This window comes from Dama dama, chromosome 24 (assembly GCF_033118175.1).
Source record: "Dama dama isolate Ldn47 chromosome 24, ASM3311817v1, whole genome shotgun sequence".
Lineage (NCBI taxonomy): Eukaryota > Metazoa > Chordata > Mammalia > Artiodactyla > Cervidae > Dama > Dama dama.
In genome coordinates this window covers 46,077,169-46,099,638 of record NC_083704.1, presented here as the reverse complement: position 1 = coordinate 46,099,638, position 22,470 = coordinate 46,077,169, and the positions used below count along the sequence as shown (strand labels likewise).

The 22,470-nt window shown below is 46.8% G+C and overlaps 1 protein-coding gene across 20 annotated transcripts in view; it reads right to left on the bottom strand.

Moving 5' to 3' along the window:
* Positions 1–8,075: 8,075 nt before the first annotated feature.
* The window catches only part of FHIT (fragile histidine triad diadenosine triphosphatase), a 1,512,191-nt gene continuing 1,497,796 nt past the window's right edge, over positions 8,076–22,470 (bottom strand). For 19 of the 20 annotated variants that reach the window (XM_061128197.1, XM_061128188.1, XM_061128190.1 and 16 more), the window contains one exon: positions 8,076–8,372. In XM_061128197.1, the coding sequence (XP_060984180.1) occupies positions 8,316–8,372 (57 nt within the window). In that variant the 3' untranslated portion in view covers positions 8,076–8,315. Of the gene's footprint in view, positions 8,373–15,487; positions 15,765–22,470 lie in introns of those variants that run through there. The other variant, XM_061128194.1, reaches the window with a different exon arrangement.

Below are 22,470 nucleotides of genomic sequence, written 5' to 3'. Positions count from 1 at the left end.
GCAAGGCCCTGGCTATGCACTCCTTTAGCATGTTCCCTCTGGGTACTGTGTGCATTCCAGTTTAAAGCAACCTTCCCTAGTCGTGTACACAGACCACCCTGATTTAGCAGTGAGTTGTGCTGTAGGCAGACAGCCTCCCTGAGGCCCTAAAAGATGGCCTCCTCTTTTTCATGCAGCAGTGCAGAAAGCATGGATATCTTGTAAAGAGCCCGCCTCTAGGTAGGCAGAGTAGACATGAAATGCACGGGAAGTTTCCATGAGTTCCTTTCAACCATCATTGCAATTTCGGAGGAGAGTGTAGTGTCCCTAACTCATGTATCTTCTTGCTCTACGAGATCCTAGTGTGGGCTCTAAAGGGAGGTGGCTAGATTCACGATTCCTGCTCTGCCCCTTATGTATATGCTGGGTGACCTTGAGAAAGTTATTACCATCCAAGTCTAAGTTTTCTCATGGGCAAGACCTGTCCCCCAGATGGTGGGTGAGGATTAAGAGATGAATCTTTGGAGGCATTTAGCATGCTGTCTGACATCCAATAGGTGCTCAGTAAACCTCAACTGCTGTGATATTTCATTGATCTTATCGGTACTTGATCTATAATCTGCCCAGGGACGAGAAATAAGATTTTAATCTGGGAAAGCTACCAGACTTCTACATCTTCTGCAAATTACCATAGGGTCAATAGAGCCTTAGGGAAAGATTTGGCTTCTATTAGCTTCTCTGCTTGCCTTAATTACATAAAATTAATTGTGGATAATCATATAGAAATGATAATGAATATTTAGTTCATTTCCATCTGGGACTCACCAGAGCATGGTAGTGAAGAGCAAAAGTTTTGGTGCAAAACAGATACACGTGTGAGCCTGATTCTGTCACTTACTAACTCTGTGACCTCGGGCACGTTACTGAACCTCTCTCAATTTTCTAGTCCCTACAATGGGGAGAAGAATAGGATTCTTCTCTCTGTTTTGTGAGGATTTACTGGTTGCTGGAAGTAAAGCACCTACTTGCTCCATAGAAAGTACTTTACCATCACCAGCACCAACCTCCACCACCGTCTTCAAAGACTCTGTCAACTGGGGTGTCCGTATGCTCCACGTACTGTATGGAAGGAGACTTTTGTTGGGTTTAATATTTTTCATATTTTAAAATGGTGATGGAGTAAGTTTTTAAAGCTTATTTCTAAGCTTTTTTACTAACTACATTTTTTTTTTTTTTTTACTGTGCCGAATCTTAGTTGTGGCACGTGGAATCTAGTTCCCTGACCAGGGATCAAACCTGGGTCCCCTGCATGGGGAGCGAGGAGTCTTAGCCACTGGACCACCTGGGGAATCCCCTATCAACACTCCTTACATTACCAGAAAGGAACTCTACCAGCCAGAGAAGAGAAGCTTGGGTTAGAAGAATGGAGGAGGGGGATGGAGTGACATTTCCAGGTTGTTCCAGGACTGACCTTTGGATGTGGAGAAGAGGAGGGGGTGACGAGGCATGTTACTAGACCCTCTTGGTAGATGTATTTCTCTTCCTCCCCGTTTCTTGTCCTTCCCTTCTCTTCCCTTTTCTTTCTTTAGATGAATATGGAGATTTAGAGATTTTTTTTCCCCCTGAGATTGGGCCATCACTTTAGATTCTGGCAAAACACAGAAGTGCCCATTTGTTTCTTCCTGTGTATTCATTCTTGCCACAAAATAACACAGAACAGAGGGAAGCACTATCAAAGGCATTTCTGTTCAAAGGAACAGCTCCTCAATGATCACTGTTACCGTTGGAAGTTTCTTCTGCTTCTCTGACTGTGTAATGAGATGATTCTGAAATGATTCTGTAATCTGAAATGATTCTCTAGTGTAATCGTTTTTCTTGCCTTGAGTTTTATTATTTTTTTTGCTGGTTTTCCCTGAGGCTCCTGAACTGAGATGGTTTCCCCCCTGCCACCCACTCAGGCTGTGCCCGTCGCATCAGAAGCCGCAGAGGAGCCGTATTTTGCTGCTGGGTGCTCAGCCAGGCCACACACTGCTGGGTCCCTGTGGCCCCCCGTGGGGCAGTCGAGGTATTTTCGGGGTCAGTGAACAAACGATCGAACCCCCCTCCTCCCGGACACAAGGTGAGAAGTCACTGTCCTCCCACTTGCCTGTCAGTCCTCAAGGAGCAGGAATCTGTCTGCCGCTGGGGTGTTTTCACAGCTCGCTAACACTCCCTCATGTCCCTTTATAATGAAGTGAGGAGGCAGGCCTCTCAGCCGCTGACTGTATGCAGTTAGAATTTAATAACTTTATATATCCCTCCTTGTGGTTGGCCTCAATTTATGGCAAGAGATACGGGTTTTCCATTTGCCACAGTGATTTTTAGGTTCCTTGAACACTTGTGAGTCACAGAGAACTGAGTAAAAGAAAAGATTTAAGCAAATAACATAGGTATCATGTAGGTACGTCAAAAATGTTGGCGGTTCGGGAGGCTGTGAAGGATGGAAGTTTGGGGAAACTGAGCTTGGTGCAGTGACATCCCTTCCCTCTTTGGGGTTCACTTCCATCGTGGAGCCACCATCTCTTGAAGCCAGCTGGCTCCATGCATCAGTTGGTGAGAGTCTTTATGAACTCACAAAGCCCAGCTCTCCAGGGGGGCAGAGGCACCGTGCTGGGGAATACCTTTGTGTTGGTCCTCGCTTGTGAATGAAATAGTTCCAGGAGGCTCTTTACCTGGGATGAGAGTCAGGGCAGCAGGGAGATGGGAATTCAGAGTTTGGTCACCTTGGGTTTCTATCTCAGCCAGGGAAGAAGTATCACCATAGATTCTGGATTCACACCCCTTGGGTTCAAATCCAAACCTGTGCTCCAGCACTTATTAAACTGGGTAACCACAGGCAGGTTGCTCATCTTTGGGCTGTGGTTTTCCCATCTGTAAAATGGGATAATAATAGAGCTTACCGGTAGGGTTGTTGTGAAAGTTTGAGTTAAGAATACAGAGTACCTATTAAAAAGAACATAATCTCATGGTAAGTGCTTAATCTTAGGTGGTATCATTGTTACTGTTGTCATCATCATCATTATCTCTCCTTGGTTGTAACATCAGCCGGGTATCAACTGCCTCAAAAGATCAGTGGTCCATGGCTGATACACAGTAAATGCTGACTCCCTGCCATTCCCTCCCCCTGCAGATGCCAGACCGGAAGGCTGGTGCAGTCTTGCACGGCTACAGACATATGTGGCTTTGGCACCTGACTTAACTCTGAGCAGTGGCGTGGGCACACTGCAGCTGCCTCCCGGGCACCATGCCCCTGGGATGCTGGGTGCACACAGTTCTGGGAGGTAGATTGAATGTTACTCATTGAGAATGGTACCCATGCCTCATGATGGAGCTCTCTGACCAAGCAAGCCAAGCCAGGCCACCCATCTGTAAGAGTCCTTTTGTAAAAGCACATTCCAGCTCTAGCAGGAGTGATCCCCTCTTCTCTTAAGATCTTTAAGATAGAAATACTGACAACGTCAATGTCTTCAGCAGCTAAGCCCAGGTTTAACCCCAAGCTACTTTTGTAAGTCGGTAGTGGGCTGCCCCATATTCCCTCTGTTCGTCTACTATCGATCTAAACTAATCAGTTAATTAGCCCGGACAAGAAGTCTTCTGCGGTGTTAAATAACTCTCACAATCTGCTGGAGATGCTTGAGTTACTTCATTGGCTATAACTTGAAGTTCATTACTTCTACACAAAGAGATGTTCAATGTAGGGTCTGGAAAACAAGCTGGAATCTGCACTGACGCCAAATTCTGTTTGTTTATAGGAAAAACAAAATCGTCCCTTTAGATCAGTGGTTTTCAAAGAGTGGGCCCTGAGACACCAGTATCAGCAGTACCTGGGAACGTGTCAGGCCCCACTCTAGACCCACTGAACCAGACGCTCTGCAGGCAAGGCCTTGTAATCAGTTCCTGAAGCCCTCCCGGTGATACTCACAGAGGTGAAAGCTTGAAAACCAGTCCTTTCAACTGGCTCTTCAGATTACAGACTTGTTTTGTTTTCTGGCAGAGAGAAGAGAAAAAGGAAAGTATGGAAAAGAGAAAGAGAGAGGAGGGGCAGGAGAGAAAATCAGAAAGATGGGTAAACAAGACCTGGGCAATATGGATGGGAAGTCTGTTTACCAAAGTTTGACCTTGAATAGCAGCATGGGGCTCATTTAAGATCAGGGTATATTATTCCAGAGCCTTAGAAACAGCATGGGAGAGGAAAATATTCATCCCCGACCACAGTGAGTGGACAGGACACAGAGAGTGACCAAAATGCTGCTATACTGTCAAAAGTGTGTGAGGACAGTGGGGTGTTTGCAGCGTGAATAAAGAGTGGGGGAAAGCCCCAGTGGTTCTCAGGGTGGACTCACAGGAAATACTTAGTAAATGCTCTTTGATGTGACAGAGACCGAACCTTCGTGCCCTAGACTGAGTTTCCCCAGCTCGTTTGGATCTGGAGAAAGTAGGTGGGTTCACTGGGCCTGGTCTGCAGGGGAAAGCAGGAGGTGGCCATCGGGCCTCTGCTGTGTCCCCTCCCCCTGCCTTCTGCGACCCCGCTTGACTTACGGGAAAGAGTTTCAGGCTTCATTCAGTACAGGGACACCCACTCTTACTAGTGTGTGATGTTAACAAGTCACGAACTCTCTAACTTCAGGCTCCTCCTCTACAGAAGGAGGAGAAGAGTTGCTTCAGGATGTTTGTGCTCAGCATTGTAGCAGGGACACCTACCTACACACACAATACCTGGCACACAACAGGTGTTGAATAAGTATTTATTAAGTAAAAGAAAAAGAAAGGGAGAAAAGAAGGAGAATCGGTTGATTTTTATGACTTGTATGAAATACTGCTTTGAAAATACTTGGCGTAATTATTGATACTACGATGCACTGTAAGTGGTATCTATCATGATGAGGACAAGGAGAAAGAAAGAAAGGCTTCTAGGTGCCTAGAATTGAGTCTGTATTCTTGCTGAGAATGTAGTTCCGTCCTCCCATTCCTCTTTCTCTGCAATCCATTCTCCAGCTTTGACTTCGGGGCCCCCTCACTTTTGGCACTGAGTTCATGGCCTTCAAGTTCAATGCATAGTAGGTGTTCAAAATGACCATAGAGCTGAAATGGACTGCAAGTGTGTAGCCACACTTGAGGTTGGTGGTGGTGGTTGTTCCAAGTGGGACTGACATCTTTTCAGTCTCTATAACTAAAGAATTACGTGTTATTTTACCTTGTCTTATTTCTAAAATAGGTACTCATTAACCATTTGGCTAACACATTTGCCTCACAGTCATAGTAAGCATTTTTACTAACATCCTTCCCATATGTGATAAGTTATAGAAATGCCATTAGTTGCTTTCATTTACATAATTAAAAGGATGTTCTCGTCTTGAAATTTTTGGATATTCCCTACCAAACTCAATACAGGAAAGAAATTGGAAGTGGTATTTATTACATTTGCTGAAAGTCCTTGGTTTTCAGTTTTTCTCCAAAGAGCATACATAGGTTTTGGGAATCAGGCCTGAGTGGATCCCAAATCCACCTACTATTAACTTTGTGATCTTGAGCAAGTTCTCTAACCCCTCTGAGCCTAAATTTGCATCTGTATTCTATATAGATTTTATGTGGATTAAATAAATAACATTTGCAAATGTATCTACAATAAATACACACCAAAAGTTAGCTTCCTCCTTTCACCAGCAAGTTGTGCAAGTATACTCAACAAATATTGACCACTGGCAAAGTAGGTCATTTTCAAGCTAGGACACAGAGAAGGATGCATGGGAGAAGTTTATGTTCCATGAGACATCTGAAAGAATTGTTGGGGTCTGAGAAGTATTATCCTGTAATCTGAGATCAGCTGTGGTAAAGACACTCAATGGGGAAAGGTCCTTTCAGGCTCCTTGCCAAAAATAGAGTATCGTTCTCTTCTGGATTTTGCATCCTGATGGCAGGTGGACAGTGAAGATAAGGAATGGGCTTAGCGTTTGAAAAGTGAGTACTCAAAGCTCATCAGAAGACGCACCTTCCTTTAATGCTTTTAAGAGTCTCCGCTGTGCTGTTTTTCGTGATAAGCACAGCGCTGACAATGGGAACCCCCCGACACACACGTACAGTTATCCACTGTTTACCATAAAATTAGCAATTCTGCAGCTCAAAACAGCAACAACCTCATGGGTATTTGTGTCCAAGGAGAAGTCACAGAGAACAAGGAATTCCTCCCAGGGACACAGTTCTGACCTCGGCATTGTTTTCCACCGCCTTTTGTAGTATCTCCATGCAGACCAGACCTGCCTTAGCAAATGAAGTAAGAGATGGTTTTCCCCTACTAGTATCAGTAGGCTTTGTAAGTTCTTGAAACATCTCTTATAAAGTCACCCTGAACAGTCCCTGTTGGGTCATCATGCTTCCCAGCGAGGCATGGGCTCGGGGCCCTTCAGGGCTGCCCCCCTCACCGTCAGCCTCCACAGGCTCCGAACCACGGCAGGGCTACAGGAAGACAGGGCAGTGAGGAGATGCCTGGGAGCACAGGCAGAAACGAGGCTCTCATCGGGTTTTAACTGCAACAGGGAAAGCAAAACTGCAGGCAGGCTTCTAATATGACCCGACTGTCTGTTGCATCAGTGACTAAGTGTCTGTTCACTTCTTTGCCCAAAAGCCAGACAGTAGAATGTGGAATTAACCCAGAAGGCAGGGACTAGGGCTTCTGGGGACAATTGCTATTGAAACCGAGATGGAATCCATGTTTGACCTGCTAGGGATAAAATTAATTGGTATTTTTTAGGGCTATGTTTTGGACCACAAAGTGGCAAGCCTAGAGCTGGGGGAGATGACCAGCATTGGCCATCTTCCCTCGCCGGCACTTTATCTTCTAAACACATCCTGTTCAGACCGCAGGGCTTTCTACTCTCAGCTAGGCTTGGGAACCGGAAGGCTTCCAGGTCTCAAGAAGTCACTGCCAGCAATGAATAATTCAGGCTTCGGCGAGGACATACAAGGAGATTGGAAACAAGATGTGGTTCTGTCATGCCCAGTCTGCTGGCTTATGCTGTGTCAGAAACAAAACAGTGGGTTGAATGGTAGACCCCTAAAAGCTATGTCCATGTCACACCCTTGGAATCTGTAAATGTCACCTCATTTTGAAAAGGAGGCTTTGCAGATGCAATGGAGGTAAGGATGTTAAGATCTTTAGGGCATCACTCTGGATTATCCCAGTGGGCCCTGAGTCCAATATCAAGCATCCTTGTAAGACAGGCAGACAGAGAATAGCAGGGGGTGTGGAGAGAGAGGTGAGCTGAGAGTGAGGCCCAGGAGCTCCGAGGCTGCCAGCAGAACCTCTGGAGACAGACTCCCAGAGCCTCCGGCGGGAGCCCAGCCTGGCAGGACTGTGGATGTCTGGCCTCCACAACTGGGCCGGGACACACTTCTGTTGCTCTAAGCCGCCTGGTTCGGGGTGGATTTGTCACAGCAGTCACAGGAAACACACACCATGTTGGGGATGGCGTCGCGGTCAGAGAGCAGTCCATAAGCCAAGAGATGCTCAAGGAGGCTTTTTGTGAAGAAGAAAAATCCTGCCTTTGGTTCCTTGGAGCAGTGCTACTGGTATGTTTTATTTTCCTCTATAAACTCTAATCCCCCATTTTATTAATCTGCCAGAGGAAAGGAAGGGCCTGCTTCTGTCATCTTGCCTTAAAGAAATTGACTGTCATGGGCAAGGGGCGTGCTTCCTACACCAACATTGAGAACCTTCCCATTCTTTTCCTTATGTTCCCGCCACTACAGCGTCCAGACCAAGGTGTTCGATCCGCACGTACCATATCGACCAGTTTCCTGAAGCTGATTTTGCCACCTTAGGCTCTGTCAGCTCTCTCTGCACCCAAGGCGAGAAGAGAATATAACCGAGGGAAAGGTGTACATTCCTCCTCCTATTATCTTACTTACCTCCGCGGAAACTATCTAAATCTTCTCTCACCCTTAACAGACCTTTGGTTTACAGGAAGCATAGCGGGTCTGAATGATCAACATACTCATTTGTGAGGTTCCCAGATGTCAGATTTTTAAGTTAACCAACACACAAGATAAATATTTTAACTAGCATTTTTATTTCCCATCCAGGCCAAGGGACAAGTTGGAAAAGTTCTATTCTAAGTACGTAGCTGAGGAAGTGTGGAAGGGCAAGTGGGTGCCGTGGTTTTGAAGGCAGCCTGTCAGTCACGGTGATTGAAACATAACCCCGGTGGTTTCCACAAGCATAATAAAATGCTTTGCAAAAGGCTGTCGAATTGTAGGATGTAATAAAGTTTGCTTAGCTGCATTTCCAAGGCCGCGGGGCCCTAACGCACGAGGCCCGTTTCCTTATGCCTGGGGATTTGTTCCCGTTCCTTCCATGCCTGGAAATGACAGGACATAAAACCAGACATTTAGTGAGAACGAATAGCATTTTTAAAATCACGGCAATAAACACAATGTAAGTCTGCTCACTGCTGATCTCTCAGATGGCTATTAGCATGCTACTTGAAGCCACACAGACGCAGGTGTATGACGGGGTGTGGGCGGATTCCGGCCCTGCCAGTGCCACGCTCCCTGGATCCCCACCTCTTCTGTGCTTTCTGTCTGCAGCCCAGGCCCCAGGGGTCAGCTGCCTAGTCTCTTGTTTTCTGGACACGCATCTTACAAAACAAATGAACTAAATTCAGACCTTGAATTAGGCAAGAATAGACTCCCAAGCGGAGCCTTTATCACAAGTACCCAGGAAGCTTGTTAAAAACACAGATTTCCCCAGTCTGTCCTCCACATTCTGAATTAGCAGGTGCGGAGTGAAGGCCAAGAATCTGTGCTTGTTAACAAGTTCTCCATGTGAGTCCGAGGCACCTGCCCCCGGACTGGGGAATTCTTGAGCTCGTAGGTCTGTAGTGTGCGGAATCAGCTTTGCTGCAAGGCGAGTTACCTGAAGGATTTAGGCTGGGCCTAATGCAAATGAGTAATACTTCCAAAGAAGGAAAGTTGGAGGAAGCCCTCTCATCTTATTCCTAGGTCACAGAAATGCATTTCACAGCTCTGACACCCTCTTCACCCTGGAGGAGAACTTGTTGGAGCCTTGGCTTCTGGGCCTTAGTTAATGCGATTAGTAACATGGGTATTACATGGAAGGACTGACGTTGAAGCTGAAACTCCAATACTTTGGCCACCTGATGCAGAGAGCTGACTCATTGGAAAAGACCCTGATGCTAGGAGGGATTGAGGGCAGGAGGAGAAGGGGACGACAGAGGATGAGATGGTTGGGTGGCATCACTGACTCAATGGACATGAGTTTGAGGAAACTCCGGGAGTTGGTGATGGACAGGGAGGCTTGGCGTGCTGCAGTCCATGGGGTCGCAAAGAGTCAGACACGACTGAGCAACTGAACTGAACATGGGTGTGGTCAGGAGTCAGACTAGCTGGGACTGCTTGCTTGAAGGACATTGGAAAGGGAAGACCATTCCAGGAAACAGAAATTTAAATAAGAAGGGAAGAAAAAGGAGAATTTTACAGCCTAGATTCCATAGTTTGAGGGAGGATGAAAGAAAGGGCTCTTAGGAAATGTTGGGGCAGCTACCACAGATGTGATAGATGAAGAGATTTTGAGAAACATTTTTGAGAAGTACAAAGAGACTTCCCCTTTGGGGTTTTCCAGAGACCTAAGTGAAGCTTTACAGAGCTTTTCGTTTCCTGTTTGCTATTTATGGCTTTGAGTGCAACACTGCAGGCAGACCTGGGAGGCCAGGGCGCAAAGGCCCGGCTGCCTGCTAACTCCAGCATGAACGTCAGGATATGCTCAGTACAGGCCCATTCAACCCACCGGAGAGGACACGCTGGCGCCCGCTTCAGTCTCTGGCTCATGGAGTGTGTTGTCAGTAGGTCCAGCACTGTACATTTTCTGTAAGTTCGTAAGAGGGGCAGAGAGCAAAGGGCAGGCCGGGCATTCCTTTGGAATTACATCCGCTCCCTTCTGGGATCCAGAACATAGCAGCCCACTCACTTCTGCTTCAGCCTTTATGTTTTAGCTCAGGGCACACTCACTGCCTCCTCAGGTCCCACGTCTGTGAGAGAGGCGGCTACCCATCCATTTGCACCCTTCCCGACCCCACAGAAGGGGGCCTGTCTCCCTGTTTTCTGACACTGGGATCCTCCCTATCTAGCCGGGACACATGGGTCATCTCCCAATCATTCATCATCACCCTGGTCCTTGAACAATTATTGACTTAAAGGCACTGTGCAGGCCTGGAAATGGATGTACCCTTTCTCTTCCTCCGCCTTGCTTGTCCAGGGCAGATTTATGTCCTAGGAGAAGTTTCCCTCGGTTTTATTTTTGGTCTCTTGAACACCGCGGCCCAGTGTTACTTCCTTCGCCTGCCTTTCCTGGCACCAGCCCTGTGATTTCTGCCTCTCCCTGGATGCCCGTGTCGGTTCCCGAGCAGGCTTCCCGTCGGTCCTCTTCCAATGCCTCCTGCATCGTATCCTGCTCACAGCGTGGCGTTCACACCATCTGCCTGGCTGCTTGAGGCTCTGTCTTCAGCAGCTCCTGGTCTCCTACTCGTCTGGAAGCTCGTGGGGCACAGAGTCCACTTCTCGTGCCAGAGACAGCGAGTGAACAGGCTGAAGTTTGAGACGTGGGGCATGTCCTTTCCTGGCGACAGGACACGTGCGTGGCAGGGTGACGTGGGGAACAAGAGGGAACACGCACAGGTGCTTAGGGCAGTGCCGGCACGGCAGATGGACCCAGCGCCGTGAGCCGCGGTGTCCTCACCGTTGTTCGTGCTCTGGACTGAGCTGCCAGGCAGGGCCACCCGGCAGCAGGGACCCAGGAAACGTCAAAGCAAGCTGAAGTCAGCGCTCAGATACACGGGGCGAGTCAGCCTCATTGTGGAGGAGGGGGCATGCGGGCGACACACCCACCCCCGCGCCATCCTCTGGTCGGACCTCTCGTATCAGCGCTGTTTGGGTCTCCACTTCCCTTTGGATCGCACCTTTAGACGGTGGTGTTTTCAGTCTTTACCTGGGCGTATCAACAAATGTGTATACTGAAGCAGGCCAGAGGTTCTAGGCAGGGTGCACACAGGTGAATAATGAGATCCTCAAAGTGCTCCCAGCTGCTTTAGGGAACCACCTCACCCTGGGGGGAGGCAAGACAGCAGGTCACCAGGGGCCAGGTGAGCAGTCCAGAAAACGGGGGCTTCTGGAGTTCCGGGAGCAGGAGCCCAGAACGTCTGAGGTGTGACTGATCTCCCCACTGAACACATGCCTTTCAGATATTTCTGTGTTCCTGAGAAGCACAGGACGGATGAGCTGAGACTGTCCCTGCCCCCACGAGGAGGAGGACGTGGTGGCATCACCAAGGTCAGAGCAGGGCTTGGTTTTGCAGAGCAGGGTGAAGGCAGAACGGGGGCCCCATGGCCCTGGATGGTAGATCTTTGGGGAGGGGACCTTTGAATTAGGAAAGGAAGTAAACTAGTCTGATGGAGAACATTTAAATAAGTTTATATTTATTTATTTATCTCTGGCTTTGCTGGGTCTTCGTTGCTGCAAGGGCTTTTCTCTGCTTGTGGCGTGCGGGCCTCTCTGGCTGTGAAGCAGAGGCCTTGGAACACAGGCTCAGCAGCCGGGTGCCGGGGCTTAGTTGCTCTGCAGCGTGTGAGATCTTCCCAGATAAGGGATCGAAGCCAAGTCTCCTGCATTGGCAGGTGGATTCTTTACCACTGAGCCACCAGGGAAGCCCTCAACTAAGTTTTGAGTAAGACCTGCTGTGGGCTCTTCACCCATCTCTCCTTGAAAGCTTCAGGAGAGTCTCTAGAATCCATCTGCAGTTTGTTGTCATGACTGACTGGGTACAGGGGGTCAAGGGATCCCAGCTGGGGTCTGAATGAATCACGCCCTACTTCCCCTTAATATGCAGGCGTCACCAGGCTCCATAAAGTCTCTCTTCACACACACACACACACAAAGGGCAGAATCCTTTGTTTTAAACAGATCCAACATGTGTGTGTGTGTGTGTTCAAGGCAAGCTCTTCTTACTGTGTCAGTAAAGGAGGCTCCTCCCTCTTGACCCCATTCCTCCTGCATCCTAGAGGGCCAAGGGAGATGGGCTTTGATGCTAAGAAAACAGATCACTGGCTCTCTTTCTATACAGGAACCTGGATGCGAGCTGCCCCCAGGTGACCTAACTGGTTGTCTTTTTTTGTTGCTCAGTCACCGAGTTGTGTCCTATTCTTTGTGACCCCATGAACTGCAGCAAGGCAGGCTTCCCTGTCCTTCACCATCTCCTGGAGTTTGCTCAAACTCACGTCCATTGAGTCAGTGATGCCATCCAACCATCTCGTCCTCTCTCATCCCCTTCTCCTGCCTTCAGTCTTTCCCAGCATCAGGGTCTTTTCCAGTGAGTTGGCTCTTCACATCAGATGGCCAGAGTATTGAACCTTCAGCTTCAGTCCTTCCAATGAATATTCAGGGTTGATTTCCTTTAGGATTGACCAGTTTGATCTCTGTGCTTTCCAAGGGACTCTCAAGAGTCTTCTCCAGCACCACAGTATGAAACCATCAATTCTTCGGCCCTCAGCCTTCTTTATGGCCCACCTCTTACATCCATATATGACTACTGGAAAAACCATGGTGACTTAGGTTTAGTTGCTGAGTCATGTCCTACTCTTTCGATCCCGTGGACTGTAGCCTGCCAGGCTCCTTTGTCCATGGGATTCTCCAGGCGAGAATACTGGAGTGGGTTGCCATTTCGGCTTTGACTGTATGGACCTTTTTAGGCAAGATGATGTCTCTGGTTTTTAATATGTGGTGTAAGTTTGTCATAGCTTTTCTTCCAAGGAGCAAGAGTCTTTTACTTTTGTTCTAACTGGGTAGAGTGTGAAAGGAACATTTGGGACCGTAAAAATGCAATCCGCTGTCATCTGTCTTTCAGACAGTGTTCCTCACCGGTGCTACTCTGTGGGAATGCCCTGGGGAGGTCTAAACACTGCCAGGCCTCCCCTCCACCCTCAGAGACTCTGATCTAACCATCTAGAGTGTGGCCTAGTTCTCTGACAGGGAATTACTGGGCATGAAGCCTTCAGGCCAGTTCCAAAGTGTGCTCCCAATAGAATGCTCTGAAAGCCCCAAAGCAATGGAGGTACTGCAGACAGGTTTCAGGAGGCCTCCATGGCAAATATTCAGCCTCTGCTCTGGTTGGCTGATCTCTGCTTTCTCAGCAGAGCCACATGTACTGGGCAAGTATTGTCCATCAAAAGTAGTGCCTCTTGCCCAAAAGAATGAATGCATGAACTTGTTTTCCTTCCTTCCCAACGCTGACACAGAAATGGTTTTAAAACAAAGACAAATACTGTATATTAACACATGTGTGTGGAGTCTAGAAAAATAGTACTGATGAACCTGCAGGGCAGCAATGGAGAGGCAGACACAGAGAACAGACCTGTGGACGAAGTGGGGAAAGGAGAGGGCGGGACGAATTGAGAGAGTAGCATGGAAACATACACCTTACCACTGTAAAACAGATCGCCAGTGGGAATTTTGCTCTGTGACTACCTGGAGGGTGGGATGGGGTGGGAATGGGAGGGAGGTTTAAGAGGGCAGGGACATATATACCTGTGGCTGATTCATGTTGATGTATGGCAGAAACCAGCACAATATTGTAAAGCAAATATCTTGCAATAAAAAACAACAACAACAAAGTAACTACACTCAGGCACAAAACAAAGGCATGAGACTCTGACATAAAATTCCTCTGTAACAGTTCTCTGCTATAAAAGTAACTCTTGGTTTGTAGCAGGCCTATGTACAGGGCAGACAGGCATGCAAAGTCATTCCGCTCACACCAAAAACAAGGTGAGCAATTTTCTAAGGACAGGCACCCCTGACCCCTGCTTCTCAGATTTTTTCTTAATAAACTTGGTCTGAGAAATGGATCACAAGAGCCGCTGGTGGCAATCTCTTACAGTATATAGGTAAAGAAGAAGCTGGGGGAGAAGGGACAAGGATCAGAGAGCAGCTCTGATTAGTAACCGAGGTGATGCAATTGTCCTTCTGTCTAGAGGCAGGAAGGGGTTACTCCACCCAAGTGCAGGGGCCGGAAACCCAGTGATGTGACGATGGACTCTAGAGAGCAGGGCAACTCGCCAGCACATTTTCTCACTCAAAATTGTCCCTCTGCGGATTAATAACAGCTTCCTGCTACTAGAGGGTGTTAATTAACTTCCCTTTAAACAGGGTGGGGGGAGGTCTGTTTCCCAGTCCTGTGTGTTTGTCATCTCGAAAGGGGCACAGAAAGCAGCTCTGGGCACCATGGGGCCAGACCCCCGGGAGGGGAGGCGCAGACCTCTGTCTGCCCTGCGGCGAGGTCAGGCCCACCCCCAGGCTGCGTGGCCACAGATTCAGCACTGTCACTTTGCTCTCTGAAGGGACAGATCAAACACAAAGGACAGTGAATATGCAAGAAGCATGATGCCAGCCTTGTGGCTCTGTGACTGGGCAGCCCCGCGGGGCTTGTCACCTCTTTGATCCCATCCTGTCATGGCAAATGAGACTACACCCACTCTGAGGCTTGGTGAACTCACCCCTAGGCAACTCTTGCTACTCCCTGGGCAGGTTCTCATGTCCCACTTGAAGGCAGTAAGGCTTTTCTCTCCCCTCTTTGGTCCATAGACATCACCTCCTTGTATCTGTGCCTTGAAAAGGCTCTCCCTAAAAGGCTTTCTCATCCTGACAGAGTTTATGAAGAACCGGCTTCTTTATTTGTCTCTAAATCTGCAGCTTGATATTACCTTTCCCCAAGACTCAAGTCGAAATGAAAAAGGATTACTTTATATTTACTTCCGTCTTTCATGAAAGAAACTAATTTTGAGAAAGAAAGTCCCTACAATGTGAAACACATTCCCTCCCTTCAAACCCTCTGAGGGGCAGAGGCAAAGCTAGGAGGCCTGCGTGCTGTTTCATTTACTCTGTCTAGCAGGGACTGCTTCTTATCATGCTTTTGAGGGTCACCTTCCTTCAGCGCTCTCCTCCGCTCTAGTTGTGTGCTCCTGTGAGAAGAGAATTTTCAAGCCGAGCATGGAGCAGGACCCCTTGGATAATGAATGGCTCTGAGGGTTTGCTGAGTGTGTTATTTAATTAATGGCACTTGCGTCTGGAGTGTCTACAACTCCATAGTTGAATAAAAGGTGTATTTGCTGAGGGATTACAGACAAACACTCAAGAATTGTCACAGTGAGAATTTGTCGGGGTTCAGCACATTTAACAGACTAATGGGGTTATTATTATTTTTTTCCTTTCCACCCTTTAAAAGGTACTGACGTTGATAGAACTCTGTTCCCTTTGCCTTGTGTGTGAGCTGAGATTATGATCCAAAAAAAAAAAAAAAAAAAATCCTTAGGCTAATGGATAAAAGTCTATAACCCGAAGCAGAGCCTCTCACCAAAAACAGAGATGATGTGTTTAATGTTGTATTGCTGAGAAACTGATGGTCAAATAGGTTATGGTTTACCTCAGTTACTCACAAAGAACTGAGTTGCATGCAAGTTGTATATGGCACCCAAAAAGCAAGGGTTCAAAACCCTTGAAGAAGACACCACTGCAGGGTGTAGGGAATAGAGACTGTTTCCCACTATGCTGCATCTCCTGAGGGTCTAGTGCTGAGGGTAGACATGCAGATGGTGAAAAGATAAAAGATGACGCAGCTCATGCAGAGACGTCGGCCGCCCATACGGGGGCATGTGTGGCTCCATCTCTGTGTATGTTCAGACGGGCTGTAAATACAAAGGGTTAAGTTGTAATCCTGTGAGTCAGTGTGGGCACCGAGCAACTTACATCCCCTCTCCAGACCATGGTCTCTTCCTTTGTAAAACAACAGGTTGATTTATATGTTCTTTAAAGTCCCTTCCAGCCCAAAGATGCACAGTCTCTGATTTTTCTCAGTAGAGAGATGAAAGCTTTCTGTGCCTCTGATAGAGCTAATTGCTCACTTTGGGGATTTAAGGGCCATTTAGTCTAGGACAAGACCCCCTGAGGCAGGGAGGGCATATGCAGGGCCCACTACACGAGGGCTAGAAGGTTCAGCTCTACTCCAGAGCTCAGCGGGATGGTCCGGGGATGAGGTATCGGCTTAGGGCCTGTCTCCCCCACTCTGTCCCTCCCACTGCAGACCTCCCCACCCTGGCAGACAGCGGGGCCAGAGGCTCGGGGGGCTCAGCTGGAGTGAGGTGAGGGGCCCCAAGGCTGCTCTTTCCTGGGTGGGAGGGAAACCCGTCTGTCCAGGGTGTCAGCTGGCCAGCTGCTGTGCCAGGGTGTGCAGACCTACGTGTGGGAAACTCCTGTAATCTTCCTGTAAGTCCCGTGGGGTGGATCTCAGAGCCCCACAGTAAATGGGACTGGAACCAGACCCGCCTCACTGCGGAGATCAGCCCCTTCTCAACACTGCAGTGTCTACCGCGGTGGCAGCCGGCAGGCACACGTGGGTAATGCGCTGACAGACGGGGCTCATCTGAATGGAGGCTGGGGAGAGTAAAATATCTACCGGCTTTCAAAGACTGACTCTAAACAAAGAACATAAAACACCACATTTATTTTAGCACTTATATAATTTTTATATTATGATATTTTATATTGTTAAGATAGTGAAATGATAATATTTCGATATATTGGGTAAATGTAGTAACACTAATTTGTCCTTAATCTCGGAGAAGGAAGTGGCAACCCACTCCAGTGTTCTTGCCTGGAGAATCCCAGAGACGGAGGAGCCTGGTGGGCTGCCGTCTATGGGGTCGCACAGAGTCGGACACGACTGAAGCGACTTAGCAGCAGCAGCAGCAGTCCTTAATCTGGCTTCTGGCAAATGTCAAAGGACATGTGTAGCTCACATTCTCATCCTGTTGGTCAGCACGGCTCTGAGACAGTAGCCCGGGGCCCCGGCTCTAGAAACACGGGGAAGCTGGTGGGGGGGGGCAAGGGGAGCCCTGGGAATGTCTACAGAGTTGACATAGTATTTAAGTACCTGGGCTCTGCACTCAAGTTAGGCCTGTGACTTATTAGATGTGTTATCTTTATCAAATTACTTTGCCCATCTGGGCCTCAGTTCATCATCTGCAAAACAGGAAGATAGCACCTATGTCACAGAGTTGTTATGACCACTAAAGATGATACAGGTGAGGCACTTAGCATGGTACCTGGCCCAGAGGAAGGTCGAGACTCTACAGAACTACTGTCACTCATTCATTCACTCAGTGTTTCTGAGCACCCAGGAGATGCCAGGGGCTGTTCTAAATGCCAAAGACAATGGCCCTGTCCTCAGACACTTACTTGCTAGTGGAAGATATAGACAAACAAATGAGTCTATAATATGATGACAGGTGATGCTGAGCGCTATGAAGAAAAATGAGGCAAGTTTAAGGAGGAAACGGGGCTCTGCTTTAGATTGAGCACTTGAGAAAGGCCTTTCTGAGTGGGTGGACATTTGAGTTGAATACTGAATGGAAGAAGGAAAGAAAAGAATCCCAGGCATGGGGGCCAAAAAATGCCAGGGCCCTGAGGTGGGAGCTTGTGTGATATAATCTAGGAAGAGCAAGGAAGCAGGAAAGCTGGAAGCAAGAGTATGGAGGAGAGTTGGGGCCATGAGACTGAATTTTATCCTAAGTCACCGGCTATGGCCTTCACGGCCCACTGTGATTAGGCCTGGCTGGCTTTACAAAGTATGGGGAAGGAACATGATCTGATGGCCCATTAAAAGGATTGCGATCTTAACAGATTTACTATTTTAGTATGTTCATCCTTTTTTTTTTATGACCTTGGGTGAGTTTGAGGGCATATTGTTGTGGTTTTAGTTGCCAAGTCATGTCCGATTCTTTTGTGTCCCCATGGACCGCAATCTGCCAGGCTCCTTTGTCCGTGGGATTTCCCAGGCAAGAATGTTGGAGTGAGTTGCCGTTTCCTCCTCCAGGGGATCTTCCTGGCTCAGGCTACATCGGCAGGTGGATTCTTTACTGCTGAACCATCACGGGAGCCCTGATTGAGGGTATAGGTGTGCATTTTAAGAGTCACAGTCAACAGTTAAAATAAGATAGTCTATATAAAGAAGGTATATTTTTAACTGCAGTATCATGAAACCTCACCCATAATGAGGGGAGTTCTTAGGCTTTACTGAAAATAACTTTCTGTTAAACTCTTATACTACTTTTCATTTCCATTAAGTACCATTCTTTTGAAAGATTAAAGAAATAAAAATTAACCACAAACAAGATCTTCGAACTTAGAAAAAGAAAAAAGAAAAAAAAAAATCAACGCACTGCCCCAGTAGATAACAGATCCTTGAAAGGAGAGTAATAAAGCAAACCCTTGATAGGGGTGTCACAGATAAATCCTGATGCACTTCATTGCACATATTCCTTGTTCAAATTGATAACCCTGGAATCTGCAGGAGTCACAGAGAGATAAGAGAGGGGGCAGAGTTCTGAGAGGAGCCCTGAGCGGCCCAGACCGGCATTCTGCCTGTTAGAATGCTCCCCTTTCCCATAGCTCTCTGTGACTCTGGCTTATCACTTCTAATTAAAAAAATGACTCTTGCAATATCATGGGCTTTCATTTCTCCAAAACAATACCACCCCATCAGCTTGCAGCTCAGAATGTCCACAGCTCTGTACTATTTTTTTGGAGCCTCACTGGAATATGGTACGGAGCTCTAGCGGAGGAAAATTGCTAAGAACATCTAATTACATTCTAAGTCATTTTTTTTGCCTGTCTTAAAGGAATGAAAATGATCTGCCGGTTTTTATAGCCCTTCTTGACCTAAAGATATCTGCTGGCGGAAAGAAAATCCTCAATTGGGCTCTTTTAATGCTTTAATTATTACGTGATCTATCATCTTATGCACTGACTTGCACACTTGGAAAAATCTCTTAAAGACACATTAAAATTGATTGGCTAATCCTCGACCCGTGGGGGTGGCTCTTGGAGGGCAGGTAATTGTCTGTGGGCATGGGAGGTGAGACAGGATTGACGCCAAGTTATCAGATGGGATAAGGGAGGGAAATGGATTTGACCCCAGGTAGGGCTGACACTGCACTGCTGACTTGCTCAGAGTACAGTCACATGCGTGCTCAGTGGTTGTCAGAATTTCTTTCCTCAGTTTATTTTTTGTCTCCCTTTCCTCTGGAGGCTTCTCCTGCATTGCTTTTCCAAATGAGGAGCAAGATGACTGCCAGAAGCCTGAAGTCTAGTCCATATCACCCCCGAGTCCACACGTCACATGGTGGAGAAGCTAGCTTGGCTAACTGGTCAAACGCAGCACCTATAGCTGTGCTTTCCAGATGAGATTGGCAGTTACCAAGTCCCCTGTCTGCTACGCCTGTCCTATTTTCTGCTTGACCCTCTCCACAGTTTTCTAAATGTTTTGAAATCCAAGGGCTAATTACAGACCCTTGGTGAAAACCCCCTATCTCTAAAGAAAACTCAAACCTGAAGGTCTTGAATGGAGCCCTTGGGAGTCCTCACTGATCCCAAGAGTACAGAATCTTGTGCGTTATGGTCCAGGGTTGAGTAACTGTGATACACTCCTCTTCATCAAATGCAGTTGTACCTCCCAGGCAAATATTCAATCCATAATTGTTTCAAAGGGAACCCAGGGCAGCACTGCCTCTTTGGCAGGGCAGTTGTGATAAGTGGATAAAGTGACCTACACAAAGCCCCCAGCACAGAAATCACCAAATACTGGTACTTTTCTTGACGTTAGTGAAGAAGTAAGTGTATGTTATATGTTGCACCTCGGCTTCATCGTACAAGTCTTGTGTTTAGTTAGCTCGAGTTTAAGCAGAGGAGGACATGTCTATACAGAGAACCACCAATTTTAGTGTAAAGGTAAGTGCAGGCTCCAGAGTCAGACTGTCTGGGTGGCCCAAACTCTCCACGTGTAACCTGGGAGTCCTGCGAAAAGTCCCAGAGCAACCGTAAGCTTCAGTTTCTACATCTGAACACCGGGACAATACTAGAGGATGGCTGTGGGATCTCACTGAAATAAAACCCGTGTAGTGCTTCATATAACTTGCCCATAATGAGATGGCCATAACTGGTATCATCAAGGATCATGAAAGAGGAAGCATCATCTGTGCTGGTTTTTCCTGCAGCTCTTGAAATGATAATCTTCTAGGCCTTGGTGGTCCCTTCAAGTCTGGGAGGATGGCCAGGAGGAGAATGGACTCAGATGCAGTAATGTAACTGAATGTAGGGTCTGGCTGCTTGCTGCTCAAAAGCCAGTAAAGAGGCCAGGTTGGTGGAAAGGAAACTTTGCTTTATTTTGGAGGCTGGCAACCTGGGGGTGGGCTGCTATCCAAAGCCGACCTCCCCCCCCAACCCCCATTGACAACCAGTGGTCAAGAGCTTTTATAGACAGAGGGAGGGGGCTACATGCAGAAACAGCAGTTAGCTCTGGCAGTCACATTGGCATTGGTCATTGGTGGTCTGATCAGTGTCACCTCGAGTGTCTTAAGTACAGTTAATCTTCAGCTCCAGGGCCAGTTTGTTTCCATCTCCCCGAGGCCAGTTCTTGGAACTGTGGCAGCTTATGTCATGGCTACAGTCCAGTCATCGTGTAGTTAACTTCTTCCACCTGGTGGGGTTTTCAGTATCTATAAGACAGCTCACAGAATTTTATCTATAGCACTGGAGGAACTAAAGGCTCCTGACTTTGTTTACAGACTAAACTATTATTGTTTTGACCTGTTTGACTGTTTTCCTTTGTTTTGGCATTTCCTCATTTCTCTGATTAAACTTATTCTTTGGCTAAAGTCTTCTTCACAGACAAAAGGCAGGCTGAGGATATGGGGTTGAGGGGGCCGGGGGGTGGAGCGTATAACCCTGCTCTGTTTCAGGAGCAAAGTGTCTGTGAAGATTATATGCGACGACTGTTCTTTTCTGTTTAAACTTCTTCTGGAATAACTGAATATCCAGCCAGCAGTTAGACCATACATTACAGCCACTCTCTTCCTGCCTTTTCTTTTCTCCTTAACTCAAAATTTTTCACATTTCTGATTTCTATATAGTCCTTTTTGACTGTGAAATATGGGCTTCCCTGGTGACTCAGATGGTAAAGAATCCACCTGCAATACAGGAGACTAGGGTTCAACTCCTGATTTGGGAAGAGCCCTGGAGAAGGGAGTGGCAATCCACTCCAGTATTCATGTCTGGAGAATCCCATGGACAGAGGAGCCTGGTGGGCTGTAGTCCATGGGGTCACAAAGAGTCAGACATGACTGAATGACTAACAATAACTGTGAAATATAACATATGCAGGAAAGTGTTTTATACACACACACACACATATGTATACACTATATCTACTTATATATGTGTATATATATATATAGCTTATAGAATTAATATAAAGCAAACATGTATTTTGCCACCACTGTGATGAGGAGTAGAACACTACCAGGCTGTCTACCCTCCCACCCCACACTCCTCTTCTGAATCACAGGCTCCTTCTTGCCTCCTCCACAAAGATAACCACTGGGCTGATTTTTATGGTGATGGATTCTTTGCTTTCCTTTATATTCATTTCCTCCCTAAATGAATGTATCTCTAAATATTGTAATTTAGTTTTGCCTGTTTGTGAACTTGATTCAAACACAATCATGCAGTATGTGTTCTTTTGTGTTTCTGTTGTTCTACATTCTTGCAGACACTTGACATTGTCAGTCATTTAAAATTTTGGCTATTGTGGGTATACAGTGGTATTTCATTGTGTTTAAAGTGTGTTTCCCTGATGACTAAAGATTATTAGACAGTCCAAGACCAATCTTTTACAAAGTGCTTATTCAAATGGTTTTGTAGTTTCTACTGGGCTGTTGACTTTCTCTAAGTGGCTTATACATTTTTTTTCTTTTTCTTTAAAAATACTATCTTGTGGGTACTGACCCTTCCTTGTTCATAATGTGGCAAATACGTTCTCCCACTCTGTATCTTGCATTTCTCACTCTTACTCTCTCTTAATGGTTTTTTTGATAAACAAAATTAATTTGAATGTAGTCTAGTTTATCCATCTTTTTTATAACAATGCTTTTGTATCCCATTTAAAAAGTCTTTCCCTATAGCATGACCATGACAATGTTTTCCTATATTCCCTTCTAAGGCTGCACTTCAGACTTTGAACTATAATCTACCTGGAATTGACTTTTGCATATGGTGTGAGGTGGGATATAGTTTAATGAGTTTTCTACATGGATATACAATTTTTCCAGAATAATTTATTGGGAAGATTTCCCTTTCCCCATAGTTCTTGGATGTCATTTTTATCTTATATCAAGCATTCATATATGCCTGGATCTCTTTCTGGGCTTTCTGTCTTGCTTCATCAGTCTGTCTCTCCTTGTTCCAACATCATGCCCTCTTAGCTTTTGTAGCCCTGTAACAAGTCAGTTTCCTTTACAGTAAGCCCTCCTGTGCTTCTGTCTTTTTTTTTTTTTTTTT